Below are 19,748 nucleotides of genomic sequence, written 5' to 3' on the forward strand. Positions count from 1 at the left end.
TAATTATTTTTTTTTTAGTGATTTGATCAGATCTACCATAAGCGTAAGTAGCTATAAATGGTTGTTGGTAACGGTAACGGTAATGGAAACGGTTGTTGAAATACTGAATCATCAATAAAACAGAAAAAAAAAGTTTTAAATTCATCTATTTCTGTTGTGCGTACTGGCTTTCTGACATTCTAGCTGCACATATGAAATTCACGTAGAAAAATAAAATGGAAGCGCAGACTTAAGCATTTTTCATTGATTATTTGTTCTCATAAACTACTTTGTCTTTTTCAGATTAATAATATTCCGGGTAATGATTATAAGCAAAATTTATTTCAGCATCTGTGGCTGTTCCTTATGATCAGCATCTCTGCATTCATATACAGCATCAAGAACTGGGAATTCTGACTTTATTATGGTGCAAATAAAGGAAACACAAAATAAACACTGGAACACTGGAAATATTACAGTAAATAATCAGTGAAAAATATTTTCTTAGTTTAAAATTGCACTAAACTTTCAATATTTGATTTCGACAGATAGACTATATGCTATCGAAGATTATCTTCTGCAAATTTAATCACTCAGTTCCTTCCCAAGAGCTTTTCCCCTTTATTATTTTCGTATTCCCCTCTAAGGAGGTCTCTTTTATATCTTTTGTTAGTACAAATGTAAACATGTAGGCAGAAAGCACGTTTAAGGGCCAAAAAATAATATATTCAAACAATAATATTTAAGTCCTTTTGAAACGGCTTTGCTCACACGTAGATATCTTTTGAAACCAACGCCAATTGTTGGTTTCTTCAACCAAATGCTTAAAAAATGTATTAAACCTTGAAATTCAGCTAAAATAGATGAAATGTTGCCGGTATACCAGGTACTTTTTATTTACCCGATTATTTGTTATTCAATTGCGCTATTAAAACAGAATATTCTTTCAAAATGAGTAATTCAAGATAACATATGAAAATACCTTTATTACATCGTTAACCATTATCTTTGAGATACTTTCTGAAAGAGATTTTTACAGTAATGGACATAAGCTATTAGTCAAAAATAGTTCGCTTTCACAGAAAGGTAAAATATCTTTCTCCTTTGGCCGAAAGCTGAAAAATAGATGCATAGATAGATAAGTGTCTCAAATCCGCCAAAAAAACATACATTTAAAAGACTTAAAATTCCTGAATTGATTTTCTTTGGTTGAAACTTCTCAATTTTTTCTTATACCTGCGAATAAAAAAGGAATTGGGTTTGCTTCTTTGCAAAATTTTTACCCCCCCCCCCCCCAATAAAATGCATACACTTATACATAACTAGACCTGCACTTACTGTGAAGCATCAAAACCCCTCTATCTACTGAACAGTATTTCCAACACTATACATTTAATTCAAGTGCATGTATGGTTCAAATTATAGTCATCGAAATAAATATTCTAATAAAATATTTTTCTTAAAGAATTTTACTGGAAGAAATTGAAATCTTAAAAACCAAGACTAGAGTCAAACATTGTTGAAGATATTGATCTGGGATATTTCTCGGTTTTTATCAAAATATATTTTGTCATGTTTTTGACCCTCTGGGTTAAAAGTAAATCAGTAATCAGTAGACCAGTATTCAGTGAATCTGCGGTCTTTTAACGGAGTAGCTGATCTCGAATGTTTACTGCACTGTGTAAATAGGGCTAATATATTAACCGTGAGTTTTACCTTGAAACTCACTTTAACCATATAAGACAAAGAAAGAGACAGAGGAGGATAATATAATGAAAAAGAAAGAGAGAGGGAGGTTACAGGAGAGAAACTAAGAAAGAGAGAGAGACAAAAGAATAAGAAAAATACAGATAGAGAGAAAGAGTTAGTCAATTACTTATAAGAAAATTCAAGAAAATTAATAACAACATGAATTTAAACAATAAAATCTCGCATGAAAAACTGACCAAAGCCAAAAAACTAGATAGCTAAAAGTACAACAATAAAACTCTTGTAGAATGGTTGAAAAAAAAAAATTGATCTCATGTGCCATGCATTATCTTGATCAACAGAGTAAGGAATACTGCCACCTGGACTGTTACCTTTAGTATCCCTCTATTATCTATCTATATGCATCTATCAAATGTTTGATTTCTTGCCAAGGTCTGCAATTTTGCAAAAGCAAGTTTTACTTTGAAATGTGTTTGAAAAAGGAAGCAATGTGATTTTTTTCAGATGATGATGAATGTGCGGAATGCCCAGCTATAATTCAGGAGCTTGAAAATATTGATGATGAAGCTGATGCCTTTGGCATTGATTTTGTCAAACTTAATGATGAAGAAGCTGCTAAGAAGTACAATGTTCTGAATACACCGTCTTTGGCTTACTTCAGGAAAAAAATTCCCTTAATTTATGAAGGTAAAAGAGTTTTCTGGTTTTCAGACTTCGATAGATAATTTAAAAAAAAAAAAATTTTATTACGGTTGCCGCGAACACCTCATATGCATGAAAGTACGGAAGAATTAAATTCGGGCGTTAGAATCAGGAGGAGATGTTGAAATGTGTCAAAACTGATAAAAAAAAAACAAAAAAAAAAACTGGAAACTATGTGAAAAATACAAGAAAAGTGAGCAATAATTATCACACCTCCAAATTTTTCTTAGAGGGAATTATTATATTGTGTGTAGCAATTTCATGAATTTCCGTTAAGGGACCTTGTATCTGCAGCTTTTTAAGCCGTATCTTAAGGGTACAGATAAAAAAATAAACACACCAATAAATAAATGAAGATTCATGTATGTGCGGGTATATGTGCAGCTTGTTTCAAAATAATAGAAAATCTTCGTGTTTTGTATGTATTATTGTCTTCTAGTTTCCATGAGTATTGAAGTCTAAAGTAGTATTTACTAAATTTTAAATATGTGTTCTTTTTATTTAGACCATGCGAAAGTGACCAAAAGTCAGTACTTTTATTAATTCGATATTTTTCACCGTGAAGTCCACAACATTAACTGCCCTTAAGAGCTTGAATAGGATCCCTTTCAGATAAGAGTTATTGCAAAGAGCCTGTGGGCCATAGCAACACAGAATACAGCCTGCAAACAAATCTCAGGAAAAAAAAATACAACTTTAGATAGTATATATAAAGAAGAAAAAAAACAACAACGAAAAGACAACAAAGAAAGATATCAAGGCTCAAAGTTTTAACAGACAAACACTAATCATAAAAAATTCTAATCCTAAAAAGCATAACAAGGTATCCCCTCAAACGTGATTCCCTATGTTTAATCCCTAAACGAAATTCCACAAGCGTTTAATAGCACATGCGTTCCTCTCAGCCATCCGCTCAATCAACCAGCATTCACTCCCAAACACTCGTCCAAAACATTCATTCTGCAATTCAGACAGCTCTTCACACTCGGACACGAAGTGAAATAAATTCTCCTTCACACATCCACACATAAGGCAAAAGTAGGGGCCAGCCACCTACCTAAACTTTCCCAAAAATTTCCCAGTACTGTCTTGGCCTGGTATGGCCATAAATCGCGTCCACCGTCTTTCAAGTACTAGAAATAAGTTGACTTGAGAAGGTGAATTCTAGGTAGCCTAATTAATTTCTCCTAAAATTTCACCATTGTAACCAATCCAACTCTCTTTGAAGTGAAAAGCCCCGAACCTTCTTTCAGTACCACTGAACTACGACTGAACCACTACCACTGAACTACCACTGAACCACTGAACTGAACTGAGTCCTTCGAGCCTAAAATTCTCTTTAAATATCTTAACTGAACTATTTTAAACTCAGTTGATTTAGCAAATGCCCAAACCATAGAACCCCAATGTAAACCCGAAACTACTTTTTTCTGGAACACTCTTTTCTGGATTTTATGTGAACTAGCTTACCTAATTTACTTCTCAAAAGAATATTTATTAACCTATTACCCCTTAAATTACAATCTTTTATAGGCCAAGACATCCCCTTTAACGCACTAAATTTAACGCCCAAATAAACAAATTCTTCTTTAACCTCAAACACCATTCCTCCAAAATTAAAACAACCTCAGAGTCATCATCCCCTTTGCCCCTAAATACTGATTTTCTAAATATTTTTTTTCATGATTTCTAATTGCTTGTGAAGATTATCTCTGCTATCTACCGCTAGAGCCATGTCAGCCGTGAATGACATATAATAGCCTAAATTGGTCCGAAGATACATAAGGGATTCCATTACTTTTCACAAAACTATCTTTATCATTAACAAACAAGGAAAAAAGCTTAAGAGATAAAGTATCTCCTTGTTTCACACCCACGTGAGACGTAACCAGCTTAGGAAATTTTTCCATAGGCTTCACAATAAGCTTCGCCTTCCAATGCCTGTCTGCTAATATCGCTGCATAAAAGTACGGCAGGCCTAATTCTAACCCACCTTCAACTAACAACCTCCTATTAAGCGAGTCAAAAGCACTTTTCAGGTCTAAAAATGCTATGAATAGCCGAACATTTTCACTGTAGCATATTTCCTTCTCAATATATCGAGAGTAAAAATACGGTCAACCGTGTTGAACGTCCATCCGAATCCTGCTTGGACCAGGCTAAGTGTTTCCTCCTTATCCTACCAATTTTTAGCCTAAATTCGAGAAACCTATAAAATAATTTACTTACCACATTTCGCATATAGATTGGCCTAAAATTTGCATGTAACTTCTTATTATCTTTCTTGAAAAGAACCACTGCCACCTAAGTGTCCCATGAGCGAGACCATCAAGCTTTCTCCACAACAAATGAGGAAATTACGGCCAACATGTGTATTTAAGTTGTCCTTCCTAGCCGAAGGGTCCTTATAGATATGCCATCTGTTCCTGGACACGAATTACCATTTACCTCTTTCAACTGATCCCAAATTTCATCTTGAGATACAGGCATAATTGAATTACAATCATTCTGTCTTAAAGGATATGTCACCGTCCTTAGACAAGTTCAAATTCTTTTATTCAATAAATATAAAAAAAAAAACACTGTAATCCAAAAAAATCCCAAAGGGTCCAAAGGCCCGACATAACTCTCTATGCTGTAAGCCATTCGACTCAGTCCCTCCGATACAATCTGACTCTCCATTTTCAAAATAATCTGGCCACGTCTCAACTGGCGGGACATCTACTCTTACTCCTGGGCTCCAGACTGAACATTTAACTAGTGACCAAAACTCACCAGGATTATTCACACCATTGGCTCTCTATATTTATTCATTAATCCCCGTCTGCTTCCCTCTTGTTTCTAACTCTTTTAACCCTATTATAATCTGACCTTAATTTCCTATATTCCTATAACCCACGCAAATTTACTCCATAATCCAATGGGTCTGATACTTTAGGTATCCTGAAAAACCTAATTAACCTTTCCCTCTTGCCTACACTCCTCATCGAAAAACCCTTATCTTTTCTAGTGGGATGTTTCCGATCAGGAGATAAAGACTTGATTCTCTCATAAATTTTTTCTGTAATCACCGGAACAGCTTGATCCATTTCAGCTGGTTCTGAAAATTGAAAATCGAATGGCAATCATTCTGAAATTCCCCGCTTTCTAGTTCCTTCTAGTTCTAGTTCAAAGCTGGTTTGCGGATCCTTTCCTCACGCGTAGACCATTCGTTTACCCTTTCAGACCGTCAAATACCCGCTCTCAGATAAAGACTCACTTGCAAACGGTCAGATCCGACTAACCCTAGGACCCTAAGGTCCGCCGCCCAGAGCCAGAGAGATAAGCTATATAAAAGATAATCGATTCAACTCGATTTAAACCCATTTTAACAAGTAAAATCACCTATACCAAAATCTACTCTCAACCTCCCGTACATAATTAGTAACCTTTCCCTTTTGCAAAAATTTATCAAATTCCTCTAATATTACTTTATTAATTTTAATTTAATTTCTTGCTTTTCCTAATAGGAAAAACATTGTCGCATTAATTCTCCAAAGAAACATTCTGACCTGGTTCATGTACAAAGGGCCTATCAACCTGCACCTCGTCCTCTTCACTGGTATATGCAATTCAAGTCCCCGAGAAAGCAAAATTGCGTTTAGAATACATTTTTTTTTTATACATCTATGCTTCGTTTTAAATAAATTCCCCTGCATCTTCACGACTATAATAGCTATTATTCAGAGGCAAAAATACAACAAAAACAACAAGGTGTACATTTGTAGCTGATAATAATAACCATAATAAATTTTCGGACTCACTTTCTAGCCCACGAAACAAAACAAATACAAGATATACGGTTGATTGCGTCCTCTCCCCCTTTCTGCTAAATTAAAGGTTAAGTACTGTTAGCGGGTGCAGTATTTCATATTTTGGTGCACATATAGCAAATAAAACACCTTAACAACGCACTCTTAATAGAAGAATACAAATTAAGTGAGTTTTTTGTCAACCATACCTCAAAAACCACCCAGCAATAGTTTCAGTTTGCATTTGACTCTTTTTTAAGTCACAAATGCATAGCAAACGATACTTTTCTTAGTTTTTAGCAAACAGAAAAGTCCTCGAAGTGGAAAAATTCCTTGTCCGTGAATTCGAGAATTACTCGAGTATAGAATGCAGCCTCAACTATTTAGTAATGTCTTTAAAAGAGAGCTATCTTGACGTCTTGATAAGAAGAGATCGCATTCCAGAAGAAGTTGCGTTTTAGAAAAAGAAAAAAAGAACAGTGAAAAAACCAAAATCAGCCTGGATATATCTTTTACTACAGATTGTTCTGGGTACCCCAGTTGACTGACCGTATTTCAAATAGTAGGCTGTGCAAAAAACATGGTTCAATTTCGCTTTCCAGGGCTATAATGAAAGAAAGGCTGAGATGGCTAGGGAACGTTCTGTGGATGAATGATGACAGATTACCGTAGATTTCCCTTTTCGGCCAACCATCTGGGGCTAAACGGAAAGCAGGTCGTTCTCGTCTGGGGTGGGGGGGATGTCATAAAGAAAGACTTAAAGGAAATTGGAACTTCCTGTGAGGGTGGGAAGAGGCAGGCTTTGAATAGATTGGGATGCAGGAGGAGTCTGCGTAGCCGTGTTGGCCTCAGGCGGCTTGGTTCTGTGGTGAGTTGTTAGTAGTAGTAGTAGTGTTTCTGTAAGCCATGAAATTTTCGAGCAGGATAAGATGCGCTTCTAACAATAATAAATCAAGTTTTGTGAATACATTTTATAAAACAAAATGGGATCTATTTTCTAAAACAAGACAATACTAGTTTTGGGACATCAAAACATATAAATAAACAAATGGATGGAAACTCATTTTTATCAACATCGAAAATCATCATAAAATGAATTATAGTATCCATGCAAATGTCAAATTTGTAATAAAATACGATAGAAAAAAGTTTTTGCACCTTATAAACTCTAATTCTATTGACGGTTGATAAAGAGCTCGTGGCTCTTTGCGTCACAAATCTCATATTAGGCAAAGTTAAGAGACTTGATTTAAAAGGAGAGAGGATATATTGGGGATTGTTAGAGTTGTAGCAGTTAAGTTTAAAATTCAGGGCAGAAAAAATGGATTGGTTAGAAAATTACGCAATTATTGACTAATGCTAACAAAGACAATTTGTCCGTCTTTTTTAAACAACATGACACAAAAAAGCTGAATATGACGAGCCTTGGCTAGTGTTTCTTAGTACCAGAAACAAAGAATGACACAAATCATTCCCCATATCTTCACCAGCAGTTATAATTTTCAAAACTTAATTTTGATTCAATTTAAGAAACAATGAAATCATTGACGTTGGGCTGTTTGCTATCTTGGAAAGTAGATGTGCTAGGCCAATGAAACTTTCAAAAAATCAGCCAGAGCCTCATTAGGCATTAGAAATACGATTTTATGCTATTAAATTCACTTAATTCATAGTTTTAAGCTATAGAAAATATACGAGACGTTTTAAACATCGTTAGCTAATTTCAAGGGCCATTATTGAAATTTGAAAGCCATAGCAGAGACCTTACCCCCGACTAATATATACATTATTCAGACCAGAAATATTGTTGGATATTAGGAGGGAATGTTTCATTTTTATTTCGTATCTTTTGAATGACAGCAATAGCCTGTAAAAAAGCGCCTATATCTTTTACTGTCGTTTGTTCTTTGATGAGAAAGTGTATTAGTATATATATATATATATATATATATATATATATATATATATATATATATATATATATATATATATATATATATATATATATATATATCAAGTTAGTTTATGGGGTTGTTGTGCTATAAATAAAGCTGTACGAAGGTACGAAGTACGAAGTACGAAGGACATCAAAATAAACATATGTTTAAACCTTAGACCTACCCTAGGTCTATTCATGCTCGAAAATCGTGATTTTCTAAGATTTTTCTTTTTATTGGCTCCATGTGAGACTTTGAAAAGAGTATTGAAATTCCATCAGTGTGACCACGTTGAGTCGTGAAAATAAATAAACAAAACTGATTAGTTAAACTTGACAGTATTTTATATACATTAAAACCCAATCACTATTAACCTGTTGATTCCCCTGTACACCTACATACTCAAAGAGAAGCTAAATTTTCTTAAACCGTTTGGTGGTATTTATGTTTAGCTTACTTTTTACGGATTTAGAAGCATGATTCTTGCTTTTAGAAATGGTACTTGCTGCTACTAAAAATGTGCAGGTTTACACTGAACCATTTCAGACGATTAGATTTAATTTTGCTTGGTATTTAAGGTGGCTAATTTTTAGAGCGTAAGCGTTTAGCTAAAAATCTGTACGTTTTTCTTCTTGATTTTCTTCACAGTGAGAATTCACTTCATCTTAAAAATCTTAGAATTCATAGGGCAGATTCAATTAAAGAAGAGCAGAATACTCAAAGAAGAATACATAAAGAAGGCTCATTTAAAGAAGAATAGAATACATAAAGGAGGTTCAAAGAAGATTCAATTCTGATCTTCACATTACACTTGCTGATGTCTTGCTGATTATTATCATCACTTTAAATAATTACAGATACTAGATAACATTCATTGTTCTTTCTACTTTTACCCTCTAGTTTCAACTTAAATAATCTAATGGACACATTTTCAGCCAATCTATCAATTAAAAGCATTTGTTTGGTTTTTTGTTTTTTTTTTAGGAGATCTTCTTGATGAAAATCGTGTGCTAACTTGGTTAACATCACAGGATGTCTTCGAAATTAAGGACGAAATTGAAGAAGTAAATAGAAAAATGCTCGACAAACTTCTTGATGAAAATGATTTTGTTGCAGTTTATTTTTGTAAGTTAAAATTCATCGAATTTTCGGAATTCAACATAATGTGTTTTGTTATCAAAAAGATAGCCGCAACGGACTGTGGGTGGAGAATGGCCTGTGCTGATAATAAAAGAAACCTTAGAAAATAGGAATTTTCACAATTTTTCTGTGATTTGATTTTTAGCGGGACTACAAATATCTAAAATTATTAAGTTTAATTCTAATCGTTCAATTTTTTTTGCGTTAAAAAGTATGCGTAGTTTTGGGAAAACATAGGAAATATTTTTAAGCTAATTCACCTAAAAAGCAACTGCTTTTTAGCCAATTAGCAATTAGCAATTAGATTTAAAAAATTGATTACTTTAGCTAACTCAACATGTCTAACAACGCTATGCCAAAGGTCTCAAGCTCATTTTAGCACAACACCAAACAATACTTTTTTTCCAAAAAGTTAGGTTTCCAATTTCTTATATTTTATTTAATAACATTATTGAAAAAAAGTAACATAAACACATCCCCTCCAAATGCCGCAGCGTGATATGGAGGAGGGATAACCAAACAAATAAAATAAACAACAAAACAAAAAATATTTTAACATAAAGCTCAGAAAGGGTGTAAAAACAAAACAGAACTACAGCATCATATACCCTGCTACCACACGTTTAAAACTTTACACTCAACTTCTTCCTTAACACATTTCAATAAAAATAATACACCGCTTGCAATGATTTAATATCAATTTAATTTATCAACTATGCGTCCGATTACATAAATCATTGAAATCATATTTAAAAAACAAATTATTCAGCCTTTTAAGTCCGTTTAAATTACTATTTTTGATATTCCCATTTAAGAAATTCCATAGCTTGTCTATGCTTAGCTTTCCATAGCTTAGATTTCGATGTGCCAGTTCCTTTCAATGCTTTAAAAAGAAATGTTCTTACGCAAGAAAAATGTATTTGAAAATGTGTTCTTTTTTCAAAAAGTGGTCAGAGAATGAAAGAGCTTATTGATCTTTTTGTGTTTTAAATAGTAGAAGCAAGTTTTTAGTTAAACAGTTCAGGAAGACAACCGGTAAAAAAAATCACTTGCAGTCACTCAAGGACAAAATTTTGTATCGTCTATAACAGTTTCATGAAAACACTAGTCAAAATTTTACACCAAGATTTGGAGTCAAACAGAGGGTAGCTCCCTCATGTATATTATAAGTTGCTCAGTAGAAGCCATCCTGGCTAGGTGGTTGGCGCACTGGGTCGAGAATCATTTGTCCAAAGGGCACAGGCTCGATTCTCGGCGTGGCCGGTTATTTGGTTTGGGGCTGGGGGTAGTGGCTTGAAACTGCAAGCTTAGCCAGAGTCGACCCAGCTCTAGAAATGGGTATCTGGAAAAATCTGGGGAAGAAAAGCAAGAAGGGTGTGCGGAACCACAGGATGGCTTGCCCCCAACATACGGCCCCCAAAACGGAGGAAATATTTCTAAGCTCATTAGCCTAAAAAGCAACTACTTTTTAGCCAATTAGCAATTAGCAATTAGCTTAAAAAAATTGATTACATTAGCTAACTCAACATGTCTAACAACGCTATGCCAAAGGTCTCACGCTCATTTTAGCACAGCACCAAACAATACTTTTTTCCAAAAAGTTAGGTTTCCAATTTCTTATATTTTATTTAATAACAAAAAAAGTAACATAAACACATCCCCTCCAAATGCCGCAGCGTGATTTGATAATAGCCTACACCAAAAAAGATTCATAAATAAAAAAGTTTTCGCCTTTTTTACTTATGAATAAAAAACAACTTTTTTATTTATGAATCTTTTTTGGTGTTGAAATCGATTTTCCTTTTCAGATAACAACAATTGTCAGAGGTGCGTAGAAGCAGTTTTTCGTTTAAGGAATTTTCGTTTAAGGAAATTTTTCGTTTAAGGAATTGCACTTCCTGGCTGAAGGGCCACAAAACAGAGATTAGCAAAGCCGATTTAAACCTTATGTGTCTAGTGCCATCACACTTAAGTTCTTCTGTATATTTCTTGCCTTAATATTTCTATTTAATTTCTTTTGAAAATAAAAGTTTTTTATTTGTCAAATCTAAATTATAGATATGTATTTTTTAAAAGTATATATAAGCATTAAATGTATATCATATGATAAGTAAATGTTTTAAATAGTATGTGTTTAAATGTTTATTATTTTCATGATTCAGTTTCGTTTAATGATATTTTGAAATATATCTAATTATCATTATTTTTATTATTTTTGTTAATTTTTTATTTATATGCAAAAAATATATTATAAATGACTATGTTTAAATATCATCCTTCACTTCTTATTGAAAAACTAATAACTTTTCTGTGTCTATTTGATTAAAAATTCAACTTAATCTAAAGATATAAATCTAACCACCCTGACTTTCATCGCGAGCTAAAACCTTTTAAGTAATGGTCTAAAACACAGTGATTATTCAACTTAAATATTATTATTCAACTCTAAGATTTTTCTAAAGTAATGACTGTATGAAAATTTATTTCACAGGAAGTTTGGGAGAATTATCGTCCTATCCTAGGCGATAACTTTTTTATTTATGAATCTTTTTTGGTGTTAAAATCAATTTTCCTTTTCAGATGACAACAATTGTCAGAGGTGCGTAGAAGCATTGCAAGAGCTAGAAAATATTGATGATGAAGCAGATAATCTGGACATTACCTTTGTTAAGATCAAAGATCCAAGATACGCCAAAAAATATGGAGTCTCAAAATTACCTGCATTAGTTTACTTTAGAAAGAAATTTCCATCTATTTATAGAGGTAAGCTTTGTTTGTGTAACGCCTTACCAACAGTTTAATCTAGTTTTGAGTTCGTATAAATTGTAAAAAGCTGTCAAACTATAATGAATAAAGGGGCTAATTTCCGTCTTTTCCATCATTTGAAACCATCGAGTATTCTTGATAGCTTAGAAAATGATTTTGATTTATTCATTGATAAGCGGTGTAAGAAAGAGAATCAAAATAAAGAGAGTTTTCAAAGTTGGAAGAAGTTAATTATTAGTAGAATGCAAAATAAAATATATGCTAGTTTAAACAAGAGCTAAGAGCTCATATGGCACTTGTGACGAGGCAAGAAGAGCTAAGAGCCAACAGATAATATTTTATGAGCTCTAGCAAAGTTCTATGAATCAATAGATTGATTTAAAAGGAAAATAAGAGGCTTAATGCCGGTCAGGATTCAAAATAAGATCTCTGAGTCACGATGTTCTTCTAAATATAAAAATTCATTAAGATCCGATCACCCACTCGTTAGTTATAAATACCTAATTTTTTCTAATTTTTCCTCTCCCTTTAGCCCCCCAGATGGTCGAATTTTGTAAAACGACTTTATCAAGTCAATTTGTGCAGCTCCCTGACACGCCTACCAATTTTCATCGTCCTAGCACGTCCAGAAGCACCAAACTTGCCAAATCACTGAACCCCTCCCCCTAACTCCCCCAAAGAGAGCGAATCTAGTACGATTCCGTCAATCACGTATCAAGGACATTTGCTTATTCTATCCACCAAGCTTCATCCCGATTCCTCCACTCCAAGTGTTTTCCAAGATTTCCCCCTCGAACTCCCCCAATGTCAAAAGATCTGGTCGGAATTTGAAATAAGAGCTCTGCGACATGAATTCCTTCTAAATATCAAATTTCATTAAGATCTGATCACCTATTCGTAAAATAAAAATACCCCAATTTTCACGCCAAGAATTCCGGTTTCCCCCTCCAACTCCCCCCAATGTCGCAGGTTCTGGTCGGAATTTAAAATTAGAGCTTAAAACGCAAGACCCATCTAAATATCAAATTTCATTCAGATCTGGTCACCCTTTTGTAAGTTACAAATACCTCAATTTTCAAAATTACCGCCCCTCCAACTTCACCAAAGAGAGCAGATCCGGTCCGATTATGTTTTTATTCTTTCCATCCATTTTCATCCTGATCTCACCGCTTTAAGTATTTTCTAAGATTTCCGGTTCCCCTCAACTGCCCCCCTCCCAATTACGCTGGATCCGGTTTGAGATTTAAAATAAGAGATCTGAGTCACGAGGTCCTTCTAAATATGAAGTTTCATGAAGATCCGATCACTCCTTCGTAAGTAAAAAATACGTCATTTTTTCTAATTTTCCATGATTAGCTCTCCCCCCCAATAGAGCGGATCCGTTCCAATTATGTAAATCACGTATCTAAGACTTCTGCTTATTTTTCCCACCAAGTTTCATCCCGATCCCTCCAATCTAAGCGTTTTCCATAATTTTAGGTTCCTCCACCCCAAAGTCCCCCCTAAGTCACCAGATCCGGTCGGGACTTAAAGTAAGAGCTTTGAGACACGATATCCTTCTAAATATCAAATTTCATTGAGATCCGATCACCCGTTCGTAAGTTAAAAATACGTCATTTTTTCTAATTTTTCAGAATTAGCCCCCCCCAACTACCCCAAAGAAATCGGATCCATTCCAGTTATGTCAATCATGTATCTAGGACTTATGCTTATTTTTACCACCAAGTTTCATCCCGATCCCTCCACTCTAAGTGTTTTCAAAGTTTTAGGTTTCGCCCTCCCAACTCCTCACCCCCCATGTCACCAGATCCGGTCGGGATTTAAAATAAGAGCTCTGAGACACGATATCCTTCTAAATATCGAATTTCTTTGAGATCCGATCACCCGTTCGTAAGTTAAAAATACCTCATTTTTTCTAATTTTTCAGAATTAACCCCTCCCCCCAACTACCCCAAAGAGAGTGGATCCATTCCGGTTATATCAATCATGTATCTAGGACTTGTGCTTATTTTTCCCACCAAGCCTCATCCCGATCCCTCCACTCTAAGTGTTTTCCAAGTTGTAGGTTTCCCCCTCCCAACTCTCCCCCAATGTCACCAGATCAGTTCAGGATTTAAAATAAGAGCTCAGAGGCACGATATCCTTCTAAATATCAAATTTCATTGAGATCCGATCACCTGTTCGTAAGTTAAAAATACCTCATTTTTTCTAATTTTTCGGGATTACCCCCCACCCCAACTACCCCTAAGAGAACGGATCCGTCCCGGTTATGTCAATCATGTATCTAGGACTTGTGCTTATTTTTCCCACCAAGTTTCATCCCGATCCCTCCACTCTAAGTGTTTTCCAAGTTTTAGGTTTCCCCCTCCCAACTGCCCCCCCAACGTTAAGAGATCCGGTCGGGATTTAAAATAACAGCTCTGACACACAATATCTTCCCAAACCTCAAATTTCACTGAGGTCCTATCAACTGTTCGTAAGTTAAAAAAATTTCAATTTTTCTATCTTTTCCGAATTAACGGGCCCCCCAGATGGTCAAATCGGGAAAAAGACTATTTCTAATTTAATCTCGTCTGATCCCTGATACACATGCCAAATATCATCGTCCTAGCTTACCTGAAAGTGCCTAAAGTAGCAAAACCGGAACCGACAGACCGACAGAATTTGCGATTGCTATATGTCACTTGGTTAATATCAAGTGCCATAAAAATAGTAACACTAAAGCATTATTTTATAATACTAGGATAAAACAAGCATTTGCTACTCTACAGAATGAATTTGTAATTGTGCCGGTGGATAAAGCTAATAATAATTTTGCAATAATTTGTCAGAAGCTGTATTGTGATGTCTTAACAAGGGAGTTATGCACAACTAATGTTTACGAAAAGGTGAATTTAGAGGATGAGAATTTAATTGAACAATTGAAGAAATGCTTTTAAAAAAATTTAATATTAGAATTAATGACAATGATAAAAAATTCCCTTTCCTATATTGGACTGTAAAATTTCATAAGAATCCCCCTAAACCACGGTTTATTGCTGGAGCAGTTAGATGTCCAACCCGCATTGCTGCTACTGACCTCTCTTTAATTTTAAGGGAAATTATAAATAAACTTAAAACCTATTGCTCTGGTATTAAAAAAATTTCAAATTTTAATCCATACTGGATTGTTAATAATTCACTGCAGGTGATAGACTCTTTAACAATGGTTTCAGCTGAAAGAATTGAGTCTTTCGATTTTGCGACAATGTATACTAATTTATCACTTAATGTAGTGTTAGATAATTTAAGAACGGTTATCAAGAAATCTTTCTCTTATCTAGTGAGAATTTCTTAAAAATAGACACTTATAATAAAAAAGCTATATGGACAAACTGCTTTTAGACTACAGTTAGCTCAAGATGTTACAGCTTAGATATTATTTTTGATTTATTAGAATGTTTTTTATATAATACTAATATAAGATTTAATGGTAATTTGTACAAGCAAATCGTGGGAATTCCCATGGGGGTGGGGAATGCCAGCCCATTTATAGCTGACTTGTTTTTAAGTCAACTCGAATATAAATATATGATGGATAAGAATAATCCAAATAATTTAAAATATGTTTTGTCCAATAATAAAAGATATTTAAATGATATTTTGGTTTTAAATTGTAAGGAATTTATTGATATTTCTAAAAATATATATCCATCAGAGCTTACTCTTGAACCTAGTCATGGCACTGGTACAGAAGATCTATTCTTAGATTTGAATATTAATATTTCTGATAACAATAAATTAGGTTTTAAAATGTGTAATAAAACGGATGATTTCGATTTAGAAGTGATTAATATCCCGTTCCCTGAAAGTAATATACACTCAAATATCACATATTCAGCATTTTGCTCACAGTTTCTCAGATATGCAAGGATTTATAGTAATCAAATTGATTTTAAAAATAGATGTAAAATTTTAAGCCAAAAATTGATTTTAAGAGGTTTTTCTGCAAATTAATTAACTTGGCAATTTAAAAAACTAGTTTTCATTATAACCAACTTTTAAATAAATACCGAAAGAATTATCTTCAAATACTTAGCGAAATCTTTGGTTGATTTGATTTTCTTTGTTACTGAGTTTGGCATGTCCTTAATTTTTGACAGTGGATTTCCGGAGGATTTTTAATATATTGTATTTTCAAATGGTCTTATTTTGCATTCATTTTCTTGATTTTTATCTAGGTAACATGTACATCAATAGAGAAAATTTAATATAGTGGAAAATTTTTAATAATTGTGAAGTGTTAATATAAATTTTGAAGTCGTAACATAAATATACGAGGGCCAGAACCAAGGTATGATAAGCTTGTTTTGGTGTTACTTGGTTATTCTACATTTGTTTTTTTCATAGGCATATATTTTGGGGGTGATACCCAGCATGGGGATACCATAGGGAATTTATGGTAGGCACGCCACTTGCCTGGGTAGGGAATTTAAAGTGCCGAAACCCTATAGGCAAGTGTCTATTCTCCTGATTAGCCCTTGTGTTGGGTTGTTGCCTCTGAATTATTTGTCTTTTCTTACTGTTTTTAATATTTGGTAAATGACGACTTATACTTACTTATGACACGACTGCCTGTCCATGGATTATTCTTTATGGTTGATTGTGTATGGCTATGCTGTTTGACCTATGTAATTGTATGGATGAATAGGGTTAAGGCCTCATTCAAGTACTGATCTATATTAATTACTAATGTAGGAAAACAGTCTTCCTTTTCTCCTCTGGAGGAGGCCTCACACTCCCTACTGCCCCTGAATACGGCCTTGAGTATTATATTCAAGATATAACAAAAACAATTTTGATTCCAAAGGCATTGTTCCCGAAATAAAACCTTAGGTGGTTCCTCCTACGGCAGCACAGCGCGCGTCGCTGTTTTGACCTCAGGTGGCTTGATGCTGCAGTGAGTTGTTGTTAGCAGTAGTGGTTATTTTCAAAATATTAAAATGAGTGAGATGAAGGGATACACCTTAAAACGTTAGCCAAACTGAATATAGTGTAGGACAAATCCGTTCAAAGAAAAAATGTAGGCGATGATCTCTAGGTGTACTTAGTAAAGTTATATTTAAACTGTATGTTGAATTAAAATATAGTAATCCTGGTTGACTCATAATGTTGAAAAAAATGGAATGATTTGAACATGCCATGTAACTATCATACAGTTCTGTCATCAGAAACAAGGTAACTGGAATTTAAAATTACAACATTGTTCATTACTATAGTAGAGAGTTTTTAGTTTGTATCTTGTTTAAAGAGTCATATTGATCCTGAAGAAGAGGGAAGGGGGTTGAAGAACTAAATTATCTGGTTCTAATGCAACTTTGGGGAATAGATTTCAAAAAGTATCCTTCCACCGTCGATTGTTACTACGAAACTCTCTTTTATGTATTAGGTGTTAAAAAAATCAATAAAAATAAATATATAAAAAAGTAAAAAATAAATAACCCTTAAAAATTATTAAAAATTAAAAAAGTTATATCTGTGAATTTAGCAGAAAACTACGGTAGAAAACTTCAGTGAACAATTAAAAGATAAAAACACCAAGATTTCACCTAAAAAATATTAAGTAAAAACTGTGGTTGACCAAAAAAAAAAAAAAAACTGACAGAATATTTGAATTCAATGTAATGTTTTTTTCTAGATTATAAAGAAAATTTCTTGTGCAGAAAACAGCGTTTATCCTTTAACAGAAACTATCATATATAACTGGGGCTACTTCTTGCGCTAAAGTACAGCTAGTTCTTCGCTGAAACCATTTTATATAGGAGAACAGGAAATTTATAATTATGTATGCTTTACTCAACTGATTATCTTTCAAGGCTCTTAATCTGAATTTTTTGGCCCAAGGAAAATTTGAATACCCCCTCCCAGCATTTTAAAAGTATATTATTGTCAAGGTAACTTCTTATTCCATTGCTCTGGCGTTGGAGTATTTGTTCTTGAAGTATTAATTTAAGAAAGATAAAACATAGCTTAAAGGGTGGGGGAGGAGTTAAAGGGGGCAGAAGCCCTCCTAAATTACAAAGTAGGCTTATTCGTTTTGAGTTTCACTGTTGTTTGTCACTTTTTTATTTTTTTTTAATTTCATCAACAGTTTCGTATATTTCATTTTTTCCCATTATAATAGCTATTTTGACTGTCTATATCAAATCATGCATTGCCGCCATGAAATTAGGGTTGGAAAGGAAAGGAAAGGGTCCTGGAAAAATGCTCCGTATTGCATCTAATTGTAAAAGGGCACCAGAACTCGCAAATTTCATTTGAAAGAGCCCTTTTCCAACATTTTACGACAAGCTCTTGGATTTGATAAAAAATCAAATTTATTGTATATGTATTAAAAATTTACAAATATATCTTTAACAAATAAAAGACAAAGTCTACTTCTTTTTCTTTGTCTGCTTGATGTGCGTATGGTTTAATGCTATTTAGCATTTGAAATTTTCTCCAGTTATCACTCAGCTAGACATCAGTCCCCCTGAAGATTTGTTTTTAGTTTATATTATATTTCATTTACATTATTATTTTTGTCTCAAAGACCAGGTCGAACTAAGATGAAACTTCAATGATCAAATGCATCACTTAATTGACTGCTTTTGAATTTTGGTTCAAACACGCTGTATTTCTAATGCAATTTATAAAATTCGATAAATAATCTGGGTTACAGCGGTAGCTGGCAACCTAGTAAGAGACGATGGTGCCCTGTACTAAGAAATACGCTAAACTATAAATCCTAAAAATAGTGTCAGATCGAAACACAAAGTACGCTATTAGAAACGTCTTGTCCAAAAACCCCTACATATGGAACTTACAGTCTCTTGGCTTGTACAACAAAGAACATACGTCGGCTAGAAAAACAAGAAAAATGGTTTGAACTACGATATTGTGCACCAACTGTATCTTTTTTTATTTATTAAGACAGCAATTCAGCCTTGCAACAAAGTTATCTATTTTATATTTTCAGGTGATCTTTTGAACGAGACCGAAGTATTGGACTGGTTACAAAAGAATCGGTTTCGGCATCCCGAACTGAATGTTTTTATGTATGCTCTTGGAGCCATAACTTTTGGGTTTATAGTTTACACAGTTTTCCTCATTTTCTTCTTTAAGAGCCCACATCCCAAAACGGCGTGATATGTCACTAAGAAAATACTGCCTTATCTATTCACTGCAGCATTCCACTGTAGAGCTGCAGGTCCAATACTAGGATACTTTTCTGAAGCGCGTTAATCCGCTCAAACTGTTAAGTTAATGTCAATTTTATTGTTGGTTTTAATGATTTGGGTTTATTTTTGAAGAATGAGAAATGATGTTTTCACAATAAATATATGTGTATCCTATATTTTTGTTTATTTTAATTATACTTTATCATTAATTCACGATAACTTACCATTCAAAAAAGATTTTAATCCAACACAAAAGTTGAAAGAAAAGAAAAAAACACATCACAAGCAAATTCCAATAGGCAGTCAAATAAAAGCTGAAGTAAATTTGTTTTCATTAGGTTCACATTAATAATTGAATTTATAATATTTTTTGGATCATCGTTAGCATCGATGAGGCTAATTTTTAGACAGAAATTCCTATTATGAATAGGCAGGAAGAGGTCTAAACTGACCATAATCATAATGGCACGTTTCATTTAGTTCATTTTTTTCACTGGTATGATACTGGATGCCCCAGTGAAAAA

At 33.8% G+C, this 19,748-nt stretch overlaps 1 protein-coding gene across 21 annotated transcripts in view; it reads left to right on the top strand.

The window, feature by feature from the left end:
* The window catches only part of LOC136039286 (uncharacterized), a 287,308-nt gene extending 267,908 nt beyond the window's left edge, over positions 1-19,400 (top strand). For all 21 annotated transcript variants that reach the window (XR_010620405.1, XR_010620404.1, XR_010620410.1 and 18 more), the window contains 4 exons: positions 2,194-2,376; positions 9,104-9,244; positions 11,840-12,022; positions 19,023-19,400. Coding sequence is in view for 11 of the 21 variants with exons in the window: in XM_065722877.1 (XP_065578949.1) it covers positions 2,194-2,376; positions 9,104-9,244; positions 11,840-12,022; positions 19,023-19,192 (677 nt within the window). In the remaining 10 variants the exon portion in view is untranslated. The remainder of the gene's footprint in view (positions 1-2,193; positions 2,377-9,103; positions 9,245-11,839; positions 12,023-19,022) is intronic.
* Positions 19,401-19,748: the final 348 nt, after the last annotated feature.

This window comes from Artemia franciscana, chromosome 19 (assembly GCF_032884065.1).
Source record: "Artemia franciscana chromosome 19, ASM3288406v1, whole genome shotgun sequence".
In the NCBI taxonomy this organism is placed as follows: Eukaryota; Metazoa; Arthropoda; class Branchiopoda; order Anostraca; family Artemiidae; genus Artemia; species Artemia franciscana.